The following is a 17,651-nucleotide window of genomic DNA, read 5'->3' on the forward strand; positions in this document are numbered from 1 at the left end:
GGTCAGGCCACTCTGACCACCCAGTCCACCCAGCTATTGTTTCTCATTGTGGGCTCATAAATTGGTTCTCAAGTTCTGACTGCCCAGATTCTGTGGGCAAGCCTTACCCAAGCCTGGATGGAGGTGAATTCTCCACCAGTCACTTGTGGGACTCACCTGGGGCCAGCATTGCCCTGCCCCTTCTCTCTGAGCTCCTGTTAGAGTGTCTTCCAGCCCTGGGAAGTGTGTGAAGTGAGTTTTGCCCTCTAGGGATTTACAGTCTGAAGAGGGAGGCAGCCCCACCAAGGAACCCGGGGCCTTAGAGTGGCTAAGGTGCTGTGTCCCCTCCTCAGTCCCATCTGCAGGGGCACAGGGAGGGTCTCATTGTGGGGATGGGGGTCAGGAAGGGCTCCGCAGAGGAGAGTATTTCAAGCTGAGTCTTGAAAGGCAAGTGGTTGTTTCCCAAGACCGTGCAGGGTACAGGGAGAAATGGGAGGCAGGGAGGGAAGCAAGCTGGGCTGGTGCCAGCTGATGGGGTGACTGGGCTGGGGGAGACAGAGGGCCAGGTATAAGGGTCCTGTATGGCCTTTTAGGAAATCCCAAAAGGCCAGGGATAGCCGATGCTGGATTTCTTCAGCATTAAGATGCACTCAATTCAAAAGTGCATTATAAATTTAATATTTTTTAGAGAAAGAAAAAAATAAACTCTGTTAACATTCATGTATATACCAACGGTATATCCTGACTTAAAATGTGTATGTGGAGGATGGTGAGTGGTGTTGTCCATGGATCCTAAAGTAGAGAGAACACTTGACTTCATCTCAAGTACCTACTCAGATCTATGCAGCTACCCTGGTGGGAGGTGCTGCAAAGGATTCTGGAACTGTGTTCAGACACTGCCAGAAAGATGCCATGATTGATTAGTGATGTCTGTCCTGGGAGCAAGTGTGGAGAATAAGTACCTGCTTCCTCTGCTGTGTGCAATCAGGGGGCCTTCATTCTTAGGTAATTGGAAGGCAGGGAAGTGACATGATGACATCTGCATTTGTAACACATCTGAGCCTCCCCACGAACTCAGAGATGTGTGAGAAATGTCATTCAAATGTTTTTTCCCCAAAATTAAAGCTAATTATGTCTAACTCTGAGTCCTCATTCAGCCAGGCTCTTCAGACAGTCACTCTCAGTCATTTTGGGGGCATTTCCTGCTCTGGATTGGGGAAAGGTCCCAGAATCTTAAACAGCACTGAAGCATTGCGGGGAGAGGGTCTGCAGGTCAGAGATGCCAGTGTCTCTATCCACAGGATCCCTTTAGGCCACATGGCTGTGCTGCTGACTGGGCCATGCAGGGGCGTACAGGGGGCCCGGGTCCTGGGTCCTGCCTTCCTAGGAACACCAGGCAGCCCCTCCCTTGTGATGTCCTGTCACTTCCTTAGGATGAGGCTGCTGAGTAGTGGGTGGGTGTCTCTTCTCTCCAGGACTAACTACTGCCTGTCCCCTGTCCAGCCGGATCTGTCCTCCTCATCTCCTCTCTCTCACCCGGAGGCCACTCCACGCCTCCTGTCCAGGGCACTGGAACATATTATCATCTGTGGGTTTGGGCAGGTACAAAAGATGGGGGAGGAAAGTATTTTCTGTCTTACAAGCAACACTGGCTTTTGGCCCAGTGACGTAATAGAGCCCTAAAAGCCCTGGCTACTTGCCTGATATGGAAGAATCAGGAACAAGAGCACACCCTGGTATTTTCCCGTCCCACAGCCTGCGGATGGGGGCACAGAGAATAAGACAGGGTCGCGGGAGGTTGTCTGGTGGGGATTTTGTGCTCCTCAGGTGCTGGCTGACAAGGCTAAGCAGGCTCAGTGGGGAAGGGGGCCGATTCCCAAGGTAACGAGGAGGAAGAAGCAACAGGACTTGGGGACCTCAGTTATGGGGTGTGAGAGACGGACAAGTCTGAGGCAGCAGTTCTCAACAGGGGGCAGTTTTGCCCCTGGGGCACATGTGGCAATGTCTGGAGACAATTTTGGTTGTTATAATTTTAGGGGGTGGGGAGGTTGCTCCCCGCCTGGGGATGGCATCCTCCAGGGATGCTGCAAAGCATCCTACAGCGCACATGACGCCTCCCCTCCCATCCCCTCCCCTCCCCACCCCCCACCCCCGCCAGCACAGAATTCCCCAGCCCCGGATGGCCACGGTGCTGAGACTGAGAGCCTGGGCCTGAGCTGACTCATAGGTGCTGAAGTGGCCATTTCTTTCTAAGTTTCACAAAACCCCTGCAAGTGTAGGTTTTCTCCCCATTTAACAGATGGGGAAGTTGAAATTGGGAAAGGTTCGTCTGCCCAGCGTTGCTCTAATGGTAAATGATTGAAGTGAGAGGTTTGTGTTGAAGCCTGCCTGATTTAGAATATTCAGTTCAGTCCACTAGAGCAGTTTGGACAAAGACTTGGCTAAAATGAATTTAGGTTGTTTGCATCTATTATGAATAGAGCAAGGCAAGACAAAGTTGGTGAAAATGAATTTGAATAGCTAAAATGTCCAACAAAGAGATCTTCATTAACTGAACCGTGCGTAAGATATTTGTAAAACTCATGAACATGTTAACTGTGGTTGGAAACATCCGTTGTTTTTATCACTTTATGAAAAATAATTCGCAAAAATCATCAAACAAGTAGAGGAGAAATATTGGTTGAAAATAAACTGGGAGGAAAAAACCCCCCTAAAACTGTACTAAAATTCCACAACCATTTTTTCGATTGTTGCTTATTATTGCTTGATGATTTTTTCATTGCTTAAATTCCTTTAAGTGTCTTTTTTTTCTTTTACAAAAGCAGTAGTGCTCATTATTGAAAAAGCAGAAAATTAGGTCAATCCAGGAAAATATAAAGAAACGTCATGAAGAAACCTGTACCCACTCACCCACCCTGGGTCAAATGTGGCATATTTTCCCAGCCCTTTCTCTATAGACATTCATCTGGATGTTATTTTCCTTCATTCTTTCTCTTTCACTCTCTAATTCTCGTTTTTCCTTTTTAGCCAAAATAGGATTATGCAGTATTTTCTGTTTTGTAAACTCCCATACTTTATTTGGCCAATTCCCTATTTTTGGACACTCAGATTGTTTCCAACATTTTGCTGTTACAAACCACACAACACAGTACTGAAAAGGAATGCACTGCAGCCACATGTGACACACACAAGCCTCACGGCCATCCTGCGGAGTGAAAGAAGCCAGACACCGACATGCGCGATTCCACGTGTAAAATATTCTAAAACCAACAGGCAAAGCTAAACTACAGCGCGTACAGACGCCTACTCAGGAGGCAGAGTTATAAAGGCAGGAAAGGATGTGATTATGGAAGAAACAGGGTTGCCCTGTCCCTTTGGGTAATGAGAGTTCTGCATCAGGAAGGGCATCTGGGGGTGCCTGGAGGCTGGCAGTGTCCTGGTTCTTGCCTGGGTAGCGTTTATATGGGTGTTTATAATAATTCGCTAAGCAGCACATTTATGTTTTATGTACTTTTATCTACATGTGTGACATTTTTTTAAATGAACAGAATGTTTTTAAATGAACAGAATTAAAATAATTGGCTAAAATATAAACTAGGAATTTAAAGCAGAGAGGAAAACTATTCTGAAATTTAAGCAAAATATTTGAAAAGGCACAGAAGGATGCACTTCACTTGCATGCTACTTCAAAATTTCAATTTTTGAAAATAAGGTGAAAAATATTTTTTTAGACCAAATTGTCCTTCGGGCTGAATTGTTTTCCTCTCAACTTGTTCTCAATGAGATGGTTTTCTGTCAAATTGCTTTTGTTTTTGACCAAGGCATCTGGATTATTCTGAAGCTCAGGCATTTTCTGTGACCCTCCTTATGCTGCCTTCATACAACTCAGATGGTGAGAAAGTCCTTAATGGGTAGTAGAAACCTCACTCCCTGTATCTCACCATCTGCCCTTGGAGCATATGACATTGGAGACTATTGTCTGCCTCAGCTCTGAGCCATAAGTTTGTTTCTTATCCATCCACCCATCCACCCATCCATCCATTCATCCACCCACCCATCCATCCACCCATCCACCCATCCATCCATCCATCCATCCATCCATCCATCCATCCATCCATCCATCCATGTGGGTTGCTGAGCGCTGGCTGCATGCTGGGCACTGGCCTAGGTGCTGGGGCAGAGCCGCAATGGAGAGTTCAGCCTCTGCTCTTGCACAGCTGCATTTGAACACTGATTTGTCCTGTGGTGATAAAGAGAAATGAATCAGGGTGAGGGGGACAGTGGATTGAGAGTGATGGGGGATGTGCAATTTTATGCTTAGGGGGTCAGGGAGGCCTCGTGGATAAGGTGATGTTCGCGCAGAGACCTGAGTGAAGGGAGGTGGCCGGGACCGCATTCCAGGCAGGAGTAGCGAGTGCAGTGGCCCAGCCCACAGGCCAGGCGGGTGGAGCGGAGTGAGTGAGGGGTAGGGTGGTAGGACCTGAGCTCAGGCGCAGTGGCCAGGGCCAGATCAGGCGGGGACCTGCCACTGACGAGACACAGGCATGCTGCTGAGCCGGATGGAGATCCGCAGGAGCATTTGGGCCAGTGAGGAAGGCTGGGATCTGATGTCTGGTTTGGGTTTCTTTCTTTTTTTTTTTTTTTAATTTATTTTATTTATTGGCTGCGTTGGGTCTTCGTTGCTGTGTGCAGGCTTTCTGTAGTTGTGGCAAGTGGGGGCTACTCTTCGTTGTGTGTGTGGGCTTCTCATTGCCGTGGCTTCTCTTGTTGTGGAGCATGGGCTCTAGGCACACAGGCTTCAGTAGTTGCAGCATGAGGGCTCAGCAGTTGTGGCTCATGGGCTCTAGATGTGTGGGCTGTGGGGAGAGCCTGGGGTGGGGTGAGGGGAGTGAAGCCAGGGAGGAAGCTTTGCTGGGCCCAGTGCTGTCTTGAGCCCTGAGTCCCCATCCCAGGGCCCCTCCTCGCTCTGGTTTGCCCTTCGGGCCTCTTCATGTGACCCGGGGGCTTCGCTCTGTGGTGGCCAATCCACTCTGGAGACTTAGCTTTGAGCCTGCCTGGGGACAGCCCCTCTGTGACAGGCGTGTTCATGGCCGAGTACAGGAGCCTGTACTATCTCTTAAAATGCATCTGTCCAAGACGCCTCTCACTTCAGCCTGTCACGAATGTTTGGATTCTGATTCTGTCGGGCGATCTGGGTGCCAGCTTGCTACCTGGGGGTCATCCCCGATGTGGAGAACATGCCAGCCACGCCTGACTCCAAGTTCCCGGAGCCCGATTGAATGGGTCAGGGCTGAGGACAGTGTTCCATTCACGCCACCAGTCGCCGTCTTGCAGGTCCACTTGCCTCAACTCATTTAACCTTGGTGGAGCCACGAGTAATTTGTTAAAAAAAGCCTGAAATTTGCAGGTGATTTACTTTTTAAAAATATGCACTAGAGCAGATTCCACGCTAGTCTTGTAAAAACACTATTCTCATTTACTTTCAATCCAATGAACTTTCTTGAGTTAGGAAGAAAGGGCGGTGTTCCTTCCTCTTCTGACAGGTGACTCAGACCCAGGCTGACTCTGCCGCTGCCTCCAGCCTCTGTGGAAACCACCGGAGGAGCTGGGTTCCTCTAGACGAGGTGGGGTTACCTTCCGCCGTGAGGCAGCTCCCTTCTATACTTTGGCAAGTTTATTTCCACTACTTAAAGAAAAACACACTCACCTTCCCTCTCCTCACTCTTGACCCTCGTAACCTCACCCTTGCTTAGTCAACCTCACTTCCCCCTGCTTGCAAAAGAAAAGACCAGAACATTTTTCATTATACACAGGCAGTGCTCCTATATGACCATCCTGCTTGTTGTCTACAAAAGTGGATCTGAAATGACTTCCAAAATTACATATATCAAAATAGGATTTTTTTTTTTTTTGGCCACATGGCTTGTGGGTCCAGTTCCCCGACCAGGAATTGACCCTGGCCCACAGCAGTGAAAGCCCAGAATCCTAGCCACTAGGCCACCGGGAAACTCCCTAAATAGGAAATTTTTAAAATAAAAATCAAGGTCAGAGAAAAAGACTAGGGGGAGTTTAGGACACCAATCTACAAATCGCTGGATCTCACAAAATTACTAAAGGTGAGGTGTGCATTTGGCTCTGAGCTTCCTGGTAGCCAAAGCAAGAAGAGAAAGATGATCAATTTCATGATTCACCCTTTCACTGAGGAAACACACACCGTTTCTTCTTCCTTAGTGCAATGAGATTCTTGCACAGAGTTCCGAAAGGTTGTTATGCCCAACATTAAAGGATCTAAGTGTGGTGAAGAGAGAGCACTGTCATGCAGGTCCTGCCCTGATCATCTGTTTCCATTGATGCCTCTTCTAGGCCCCATGCTGTACCATGCCCTGTGCTAGTCTGTACTTGACTGGCAACTACTTTGACCCAAGCTTTTAACTCTAAAGTTGCAGAGAATGTCACAGTCTCTGTAGTACTCAGAGTTCACACTTCAAGTGTGGCATCTTCGTTGATAGTCTGGCTAGAGCTCTAGCTACCATTGGTCTGAATTTGCTGTTGGAAAGATACGTGCAAATGCCAGGACTTGAGGATCCTGTACTCTTTTGATGAGTTACTTGAACACATAGGCATTTTAACAAGCCTTTCTCTCGGAGCCACCCCTGCACCGCCTGCTTCTCTTTGAGAGCTGCCCTGCAGGGCTGAGGGGGTTTAGGGCTAGTTTTGCCTTTCTGAGCAACACCGGGGTGAGGGACCACCTGAAAAACGGCCCCTCCCCCACAGTCAGTCAGCTTCTGTCCCTGAGTCACCCTTTCTTTGCTCCTTCTTTCAGTTTAACCACTTCCTGCCCACAATTTGTTGTCTAAACAGCACAGTCAGAATGACATATTTGAAGACTTCCCTACCCTCTAATGCAATTTTCCCTTCCAGGCTGATTTCTTTCTGAATGTCAGAATTTTGTTTCCTGAAAATCTAGGTTACATTCCCAACACTCCTCCAGCCTCTCTCCTTGCTAGAGGAGTAACCATAATTGCTTATAGGTGTTAAACGCTCGGCACTGGGCTTTCCACTCCCTTAATCCCCCCAATAGCCCCAGGAAGTAAATGCTCTTATTAACCTCGCTGTACAGACTCGCGAAAAATAGAGCCCAAGACACCTGCCCCAGGTCACCCAGAGAGGGAAGGGTGGAGTCGGCTTTGGCCTGTGGATCCACCCGGCCAGAGTGTGTGTGCTTGACCGTCACCCAGGACCCCCTCTGGGGTTGTCTAAGGGATGCAGTGCTCCCCCGAGAATCTCTCCTTCCACTTGGCCAGCCCGCTCATCTTTGCTGATCAGAATTAGCTCCAGCGCTTCATGAAAACATCATCTTCTACCTTCTGGGCGATGGGAGTATCAGCAGGGCAAGGCAGGAATCGGTCAGACATTCCGTTTTTAACTGAATGAACTTTCCGGCAGACGGATGTTGGGTCTCCCATCCCACCGGCCCCGGTGCAGGGCTGGGGACTGCCTCCAGGTGTGACCAGCCTGGCCATCGGGGTGGCCAGCAGGTTTGGCTGGGCTGGTGTGTTTCTCCCTTTTCTCTGTCCTCTCAGCCCTCCAGGTGTCTTCTCTCCCAGGTCATGGTTTCCCTGAAGGTAGACAGACCCCTGACACAGAGCTCCCTGCCTTGGCTATCCTCACTCACCTCTGCCCCCAGGTGAGGCCAAGGGCATCCTATAAATGACTCCCCCCACCCCTGGGGGCCTCCGTGAACCTCTCCAGCTCTGTCATGGCCTTGGGGCCATACCCTTTGCCCCTGCCCTGGTTCTTGCCTCAGCTGCCCACTAAATCCTGAGCCTGTCTTCACCAGAGACACTGCCTTCGCCCACAAGGACGGAGGCTCCCAGGAGCTCCAGCCAGGCAGAGCCTGCCCTTCTGTCTGCCTGAAAGGGGGTCCCCCAGTCTCTCCCAACACATGGCTCTCTTTTCCTCTGGGCAACATGTTCACTCCTAGTCAGCAGCCCCACCCGCCTCATCCGACTCCACTTGGATGGCCCGAGAGTTCCTCGTGGGATGGAGGGGGCAGAGAGCTGACTTGCCACCCAGCCAGTGCCAAGCCCTGAACAGTGCTTCCCGTGGGGCCCCTGACCCCTGGAAGCTGATTGTCCCAAACTGATGGGAAAGCCAAGTGGGCGATGGGAACAGGGGCTGCTGTTCCAGAGTCTCTGAGCAGGGAGCCTTGGTGTGTCCCTCCTCATCTAGGTCACGGTGACGTCTAAGAGGTGGACAGAGGGGCACTCGAGGCTGAGTGGGAGCTGTAATTAGTAAATACTGGTTGAATCAATAGAGTGATGTCCTGGGGTCTTCAACCCAAAAGATGTGGTAGAGAAAGAGCACCTTCAACTCCTGTACAGGACGTCCTCCTCCAGGAGCAGCCTGGGTTGCTGCCACAGGACCCGTGTCAGGGTCAGGAGTGGCTGGGTCACTGCAGGCTCAGAGGGGAGCTGAAATCCGGGGTGACGATGACTTAGCAATGACAATCCACAATTGTCTTGTGTTTTCCCTGTTTCTGCCCCACTAACTGGAACTGAAGGGCCCTCCATGGAAAATAGGCAGCTGCATTCAAAGACTTAAAAAAAAGAAAGTGCTATGCATGGAAAATTGATTAGAATTTGATGCAGTTGCAACTTGCAAAAATTGAGGCAAGGGAGTGTGGGGCTCTGGAGTCAGAGCTCGCCAGCTCCGTGGACTTGAGGCAAGATACCTCAGCTCTCTCTTGGCCTCCTCACCTGCGACAGGGGCGTAACGACGGCCTCCCCCTCCCTCCCCCCAGGGCCGGGAGAGATCCTGGGGGCACGGAGCAGCGCGCTCAGCGCTCAGCACGTGTGAGTTGACCATGATTAAGACATGGGCCCAAACCGCATAACGGAGGGCACTTTCATCAGGCTACTGTGAACAAAGTCAGGAAACCTTGGAAATAAGATTTGTCCTCTTGTGGGGGAGGCTATCTTTATGTGAGAGCTGTCTTTGTAGTTATCTGTGGTTCAAAGCTTCCTCTCCTCCGCTTCGGTAAACAGGCATCCTGATGCGGGGGCAGAGCGTAGCTTTCTTCAGTGTTGCTGGCAATTTAGTCTTTGGTGGGTTCAACGTGGAGTCTGATCACAGAGATGGTTTCTAGAACCACATGTCCTAGGAGGGTCCAGATGTGTCCCTGCTTTCCGGAGAAAGCAGAAGAGCTAGGCTACTTTACCCAAGTAGAAACACCAGAAGGATCCTTTTTCATAAGACCCTCAGGCCATCATAGTTCACTTCTAGGGCACCCTTCAAAAATTTTAGGTGGTTTTTAGAATAAGAAGTCACTGGTCAAGAAGGAGAAAGACACCTTTTTCTTTCCTCTTAACTCTGACCAAGTGCTCTGCTGAGGGAATAAGAACAGAGTCAGGTCAGGACGGTGTGCTTGGCTCAGCAAACTTGGCCTGGCCGAGGACTTGAATGCCAGTCAGTTGCACTAGAAAGGCAGCTCCAGAGGACAGGGTTTTGTGTTTTGTTCATTGGTGTGTCTTAGCTCTAAGAGCCTGGCACAGACCAGGCGCTCAGCCCCTATTTATCAAATGAATGAATAAATGTGAATTAACCAAAGGGGTTAATATATAGAAAAACAAATCTCCTAAACCGAGTGCCTTTTCCCCTCAGTGACTTGTGTGATACAGGAGGTCCTTCCCAGTGTGGGTTCTTCGCTCCACCTCCCCCCATCACACACCACCGGCTCCCAGCCACGCCCCAGTCCCAGGAGCTCTCCCTTCCCATCAGCTGCCTTGTAGCACTGGCTCTTCTCTTTCCCTGCAAGGCTTCTTTCCATCCAACACCCACTCTTTCCCCAGGGCCCAATTCGAATGCCATCATCTCTGTGATTTCTCACAGCCCATCCCCGTACGACTTTGTTCCAACACCGACTAGGTTGCATTAAATTGTGAGTACATCCCCCTCTTTCCCACCAGACCATGGACTGCTGGAAAGACGGGGCAGTCTTGTTTGCTATGCGGCCCCGCATGCAGCCTGCATGTCAGATGGGTCCCAGTGAAGCCAGACCAAAAGCGAGCACGTGAGCAGGAGAAAGTGGAGGAGAGCAGCTGGGAAGGGCCTCAACCGGAGCCACAGAATCAAAGCTCCCATCACAGAATCCAAGGGCTGGAAACTTTTGGCCAGCGAATTTTCCATGAAATGAAAAGGAAAAAGAAACCTGATTAACTCAGTTCTGGAAGTAAAAACCATGAAAGGTTAAACTGGGATACAAAACATCAGGAAGACCAAAATTTCTTTAATAATGAAATAATTTATTATTTGTTAACAGCTGAACAATACAGAAGTTTACGTATACACAGCAAAGATTCTCTAAAACATGGAGTAGTTCTCAAAATGCATGTACTAACTGTAGTAAAAAGCACCATTCTCTATGTCTTGACACAGGATTTACATTGGCATCGTATTTACATAAAGAAATAAACATCTGGAAACACAATTTCATACCCTCTCACCTGCTGCTCCCTGTTTAGGCTGTGTTCACCGTGAGGAAGGTGGCCCCCAACGCCGATGGCTGACGGCAACATTCCCAGAGCACCAATTCTAAGGACAAGGGGTCAAGGCAAGCTTGGTTCTCTGGTAAAAGCTAAAATGAAGAAAGCCCTCTCAATTCTCCATACTCCCCCAGACAGAATAAGAAATCAAAATTTCAAATCTGGGCAAATCTTAGAATTTAGTGCTTTACTAATTCTCATTTTATGATTTTGAGAGAAGACAAAGATACTCGATTTCTTCAGCCATTCAATAGCTGACTCTAACAGTGCCAGGCCATTGTTTCTTCTTTCGAAGAATACAGGGTAAGAAAATCATCCATGTAATAAATACTAATGAAAAAAATCATGATAAATCACATAGCGCACCCCCACCTCCAGCCCCAGGTATTTACAAAAACAAAACATCCCACAGTCTACAGCGATCTGATAGTGTAGAATGAGAAAATCCACCTCATCTCAAAGGTCTTTGGGTCGTCTTCTCCCAGGAAGGATTTTAAAAATCAGGAGTAGCCAGCTACCTAAACATACTGCATCTAAGAGTTAGACATAGAAAAATAACAGATTGACATGTAGGAAATTGCCTTGCAGGCCTTGACTTTCTGGTGTCCAAAACACAGGGCAGGTAAAGGGGGAAAACAAAGAAACTTGGGGAAACCAGTAGAGAAAGAAAGGAGTGAGAGCCAAGGGAATAAGTGGATTATAAAGCACAATGCAAGTGGTATCCTTGCCAATACAGTTTGATATAAAAACCTGAATCATGTGTATGTGTATAATTTTCAAAAATAAGTTTTCTCTTTAAAGGATGAGGGAGAGGCAAGAAGAAAGCCCACAAAATCCATTATCAAGCCCCAAGATATTGTTAGACAGTTATTTTGAGTATCACAATCCTACCTAGTTTACACTTTTTTCCACACCCCAGGATTTGCTTTTGGCCACTTCAGGGACGGAGAAGAAAGGCTCATAGGAAACCCAGGTAAGGGCCCTTCGTTTCTTTTGAAAAAAGTAGAAGTTAAAGAGGGGAATGCCCACCTTAAAAAAACCCCTCAAACCATTCAAGCAGCTGATTGCAGGGTCAGGGCCTTCTTAGTGCTCAAGTCTGAATCGACACGGAAATTATTTTAGTCTTGGGTTGACAAGAAGAAAAGTCTAGGTCCTGCTCAAAAAGGTGACGCTCTTTGAATCACTAGCATTAGATCTGTGACTAGAGAAAGGAGCCACAGTCACCATCAGCACCTTGAATTCCAGATCTCTGCTTAGCAAAAGAAAACAAAAATACCCTGGGTGCCTGCCAACAGGCATGGAAAGCTAGGTTTTCTGGGATGTTAACAGAAGCACACATATATATTTTCTCACTGCATGAAATTAAACGGCACTACATACTCTTTATTTTCCCATTTGCATTGCAATGGTATCAATGAGAGTGTAGACTTCTTTTTAGTTTCTTAAAACCAGTTTTCACATAAAAATATGCATGTGCCTATATTTACACACATCTATATTTACGTACAATAGTCAAAGTCTTAAAGGCTGGGGTTTACATCTTTGCCCCGTCCCCTCCCCCCAATGACCCTAATAGAAAGGTTTTTCATTTTGCTTAAAAGAAAAACAACCAAACAAACAAAAAAAACCAGAACCAAAAAGACTGTATAGCTCTTAACAGTCATGCTGGTGGATCAGTGAATGACAGGACAGATTGGCGAATCAGGGCAGCTGATTAGCCATGTGGGGAAGGGGATTAGCTGCCTGGGGCTGAGTTTGCTGGTCCTGAAAGTTACAGTTTTGGTTAGAGAGAGGCCTGTCTAGCATGCTGACTCAGTCTACCTTGAGATTTGAAAGTCGTGTCTAACCCTGGTGTCAGTTTATCACAAGTGCATTAAAAATATAGAGATCTACCAAGTTCCACATTTATATGTCATCAAACTGAAAAGGACCAGACAAACAGTGCAAAGGTCAAATAATTACTATTTTATATTGGGACAGTACATTTCATATTTCAACCAAAAGACAAAAATGCAGTTTAACTCAAAGGCACAACAATTAAAACACAGAAAATAATGGCATCTCTCAGATGCCTTATTTCTAAAACAAACAAATACACACGTTTTGTTCCCTTCCCTCCCCCAACGCAAGCCCACAAGCTTTTCCCAAAGTCTTGAGTTTTCGATGCTGTACAGCATCCAGCATCGTGGACTTGTGAGGCGCTTGAACATAGCAATTAAAATGCTTGCGAGGTCTAGCGAATGGCATTCGAAAGAGACCTCAAAGTGCAGATATATCTTTTTCAAACATGTTACAGGCTGAGCTGGCTCTTTGAACACTATCACTCTGCTTAAATTCAGGAAGCAGGCTTTAAAAATGCAAAAGGCATACAAGTTGTATTTCAGTGCAAATCTTCAGCTGGTAATTGGAAAAGATTCCAACAATAAAAAAAAAAAATCCTTTGTGTCTCCTGCCCTTCCCCCCACCCAAAGCAGAAATGAAGAGGAAAACAGAACAAAACAAAAATAGAATTACAGATGACTTTGGAATCATTTAGGAATCACTATTTCCAATTAAATAAAATTTTAATACATTAAGAAATCAATAAAAAGAAAAAATAAACACAAAAGTAATCTTGGTTTAGACTGCTCTTCACATCTAGAATGAGCTTCCCTGTGGAGTGCATTTGAACTTTTAGTTGTGGGCAAGGAAGAGGCGCTGAGGAGGTGAGGCTGTGGCGGGGGAGACTGCAGGCCAGTGGGTGGGGGGGCACAGGTGCCGCCACTACTGGTTCTGCCAGTGAGCCCTTAGGTTGCAGTGCGGCTGTGGATTTTAGGAATGTTCTCATCACTTTGTGACACACACTCTGTTTCAGCGTCACGGGTTTTACAAATGGTTCAAATTCAATGAAAAAGATTCGCCAGAGGCTGAAAACATCGAGACCTCAAAAATATGAATGCAAAAATATTAAGGGGACATGAACCAATTTTGTAGATACCTACATACAAAGTTTCTAGAACATCTATAAAAGCACAAAGTCATAAGAATTTATTTTCCATTACATTAGTTTATATAAAATGAATAAATAGTATTTATAGATTTAATGTGTCTTATGTACATATACATGTGCTCTGTTTTAGCTTAAATAAAAATGCTACAAAGTGGGAGACCACTTAAGGGAGAAATCATAACCAAAAAGAAAAATCAGCCTTTTAAACTATTAACCTGAAAGCCTCCATAAAGAAGTTTCCAGGTGTGTCCAAAAGTAATCAAAAGGAGAGGAATTCTAGTAACACTGTACCATCCCCTCCTGTTCACCTGCAATAGAGAGTAGAAATGTGGATTTTTCCTTTCACTGATGATGGACACTAGCTCAGCTAGCGCCAAAGCTCAGTTATTGCTGAAAGTTAAGTAGGAAAATAGATTAGAATTGGACCAAATGTCACCTATTCGGAAAAAAAGCAACCCAAAAAAACAAAAAAAGAGGCATAATCAGTTTGTGTTAAGTGGGAAATGGAGATCTCATCTATCTCTGAGGTAGGAAAAAAAAATGTTCCAGAGACAAGTGGCATAACCCACTTGGGGGGCCGTGCGCCTTGGGAGAGCAGGACACAGCACGGTCCCAAGGCCAGCACACAAAAACAGACTGTGCCGTTCTGTTCATGAGAACAAACAACGGTGGAACTTTTACAAGCTGTGCCACCCCAAAGACATGCTCGCAAGGTGTCCATTTGGAAGTGAGAAGTACTGCTCCCCTCCACCCGTGGGTCAGGGGCATCAGCGCTGCGTGTGTGGAGGGGGTGTTTTCTGGAGGTATTCCTGACCCCTCACGGGCAGTGAGGGCCATGGGTAAGTGCTCTTAAATGCCACTTTCAAAGCTTACTTTGGAGTTCTGAGGTCAGGATCTCAACTTTAAACGTTTTGTTTCCTTCAGTTTCCTAAGCACAAGACACATTCCGACACTTCTGCTACGCAAGTCACATAGGAAGCCAGAAAACTTTAAGGAAGGTCTGGTAGGCTACACGGGGACTGTAGATAAGAGGGGGAAACTGCCGAGATGTGAGAGGTGCTTATTCGGTCTAAGAATTCTTGGGTGTTTCAAATTGATTGGAATGTACAGTCTCTCAGAGACGAATTTTTATGGAAAGAAAGAGAGAAGCTAAAGGATGCAATCAGAAACCCACAATCCTGGTCGGCGTCCCCCAACTTCTTGGAGGGACGAGTGGCGATCAGCTACCCCAGACTGAGCAATACCGGGTCTGCGATGCCCTTAGGTGTCCGGCTGCGCGGACTGGCTCAGCGTGTGCCTACCCTACGCCAGCAGGCGTGGGGACCAGCTCAACCCCACTCGAGATGGGGGTTGGGGATTAAAAAAAAAAAAAAGAAAGAAAGAAAAGAAAAAGGAAAAAAAAAAAAAGGAAACCCACAATCCTAAGCACTTCCTTGACAACTTTTACACAGCTGCTCTTGGTGACGGTGGTACACGGAAGCTGACGTGCCAGGGAATTGTGGGCAGGTCCGATACGCTACCTAATCAGAGCCGACGGGGAGGACCATCCGGGAGGCAGCCGAGGCGACCACGCTCTCCTAGAGACCAACACGCGTCTTGTGACTGTCCTGGAGCTTTATTCTCTTGATGCTGGAGCTGGAGTAGCCCTCGTCACTGCCCAGGCTCCGCATGCTTGCCCGCTCGTCCGAGTCGCTCACGCTGCTGCTGCTCCAGTCCAGCTCGCCCGTGAGATAGTCTGTGCTTTCGACGTCCACGTCGATCTCTTCTGTGGGGAGGGCGAGACAGACTGCGGTGAAGGCCTGCTCCGGAAAAGCCAAGTGACTGGGCCAGGCGCTTCCTTGGCCGCGGTGCCTAACCGCTAAAGGAAAGGGGCCTGTTCCTGCAGGTCAAAGCCCTCGGCTCCTCCGAGCCACGGGGGCTCTTAGTTCCCCCTCTGCTCCGCCTCTGGCAGGTGGGAGGGAGGTGGGGAGGGGCCTTGAGGACGTGGGGTCGGGGGGCTCACCCCTGTCGGAGTCGGAGCGCTCCGAGGAGACGGTGGAGCCGGTGCTGTCCATCCGTATCCTCTCGATGCCCAGCTTCTCCAGCTGCCTCTTCAGGTGCCGCTGCTCTCGCTGGAGCTGGTCTATTTGGTGAATGGCTTTTCTGTCACAGTCTTCAAGTTTCTGCAGGTCAGAGGGGTACTTGTTGAACGGCACAGGCAGATTTCAAAATTGGTAATGACCCTGCCCCTCCCTGCCTCGTGGTGAAATATGCCAGTTTTCCTCAGAAGCCATTTGCTCTGTCCCTCGTCAAGCTGCTCACAGGGACAGGAAGCTGACTGGCCGGTGACTCCCGTCTTCATCTAACGTTTGCAGCATCGACAACACCATGGAACCTGCACTGTTGCATGGATTCCGGGGTGAGCTGACACTCTAGCAACCAGCACCCCAAGACTGTGGCAGGAACCCCAACCTGGTCTCCCCTGTCTGTGGTGATGCCCTGAGCACCTACGCTCTGAGCTAGAACACTGTGTGTGACAGGAGCTTAAGAAACAGACTTGCCTTTAAAACTATGTTTATTCAAGTACGCATCCCTGTTACATAGGTGCTTTTTTGTGTCATGCCAAATTTAATTACTTTCTGTTTGTTGGCAGGAATAATATTCCCTTTTGAAGTCCTGATTCCAAATTGTCCAAATAAGAGCTTAGACAACACATTTCCATAGATCACTTTGTTTTTACAAATCTAGCTTCTAGCTTCTCAGCTAATTCTTCAGATAATTATGAAGATTGTGTAATTGTGGTTGTTTTATTTATTTATTTATTTATTTATTTATTTATTTATTTTTGTAGTTGTTTTAAACAGAGGTTCTTTCCCCCTCCCAGAACTGCCATGTATGCAGGCTATTAACCACAATTCAGGTGACATGTGCCCAGTTGTGACTATGACCATAAAAACATGCTATACAGGGATTCTGGCTGTGGCTCCCAGGAGTTATCCTTTGCTATTCAAGCCATATACTGAGTGCTGACACTGTTTCAGACCCTTTGGGAGGTGCTGGGAATACACAGTGAACACAAAGATCTGGTCCCCTCCCTGGTCTATATTCTAACAGAGTGGATGGAGACAACCAAGTAGTCACACAAACCACGGTCAGACGACAAGTGCTAAGAGAGAGAGGTCCAATAATAAGGACCATTTGTTGCAGGAGGGAGGTGACCAAGTCAGAGAAGGTTCCCTGCACGGTGCTACCTGTGCTGAGGTCTGAAGGATGACAAGAAGTTAACTAGGTGAAGAAGGGAGGGGAAAGTGTACCAAGCAGAGGGAACAGCATGTACAAAAGCCCTGTGGTGAGAGAGCCTGGCAAGTGCAAGGGACTGAAAGAAGGGCTAGGGCAGAGAGGGGAGCGTCTGGCACAAGCTGCTGCTGCACAGGCAGGGGAGGGCCAGGTCGGGCAGGCCTGGTGACACAGTGTGTCCTGAGCCACGGAAGACTTAAAATGCGGTGACATGCTGATTTGAGCTTTGGCACGATTGTTCTTGGGAAGCATGGAGATCAGCCTGGGGAGGCCTCTGAGGAGTTTCCTACAGTAGATGATGGAGTTTATGGAAACAGAGCAGGCTGTGACACACGTAAGTCTTGGAGACCTGTGGCTAAAGAGAAAGATGATCATCAGGAGCAAGGATGCCCCTGAGCTGCTGGCTTGTACAGCAGAGGACAGCTGGATGGACAATTTAACTTCCGGTGCACAGGGGTGAGAACTCCTCAGTTGGGTTCTGGACATGTTGAGTCTATGATTCATCCAAGAGGCAGGTTGGAAGAATTCAGAGGAGAGAACTGTCCTGGAGACAGACATCTGCTGTCCCTCATAACAATAAACAAACCCTCACTGGGCACGTAAAGACAAAAGGGCACCCCTGGATGCGCTTACCTTTATGTGCAATTTGGCTTTTGTTAACAAACTCAACGTAGTGTGTCGATTTGATTCCGGACCAAGTGGCACCAGTCCCTTCAACTTTTCCAGGCACAAGCGAAGGTGGGCGCGTCTACAAAAACAAGATCACAGTAGCATTTGAGACTTTCACAGCCAGCCAGAAGGCACCCGGGAGAACAAGCTCTAACAAGAGTATGAAGTTGCCCAGGCCCAGTGATGGCAAATGC

At 47.8% G+C, this 17,651-nt stretch overlaps 1 protein-coding gene across 1 annotated transcript in view; it reads right to left on the minus strand.

Moving 5' to 3' along the window:
• Positions 1-10,268: 10,268 nt before the first annotated feature.
• The window catches only part of MXD1 (MAX dimerization protein 1), a 37,163-nt gene continuing 29,780 nt past the window's right edge, over positions 10,269-17,651 (minus strand). The window contains exons 5-7 of the mRNA XM_057740928.1: positions 17,422-17,536; positions 15,515-15,674; positions 10,269-15,277 (exon numbers count right to left, since the gene is read on the minus strand). Coding sequence (XP_057596911.1) covers positions 15,090-15,277; positions 15,515-15,674; positions 17,422-17,536 — 463 coding nt within the window. The 3' untranslated portion in view covers positions 10,269-15,089. The remainder of the gene's footprint in view (positions 15,278-15,514; positions 15,675-17,421; positions 17,537-17,651) is intronic.

Source organism: Hippopotamus amphibius, chromosome 7 (genome assembly GCF_030028045.1).
Source record: "Hippopotamus amphibius kiboko isolate mHipAmp2 chromosome 7, mHipAmp2.hap2, whole genome shotgun sequence".
NCBI lineage: Eukaryota > Metazoa > Chordata > Mammalia > Artiodactyla > Hippopotamidae > Hippopotamus > Hippopotamus amphibius.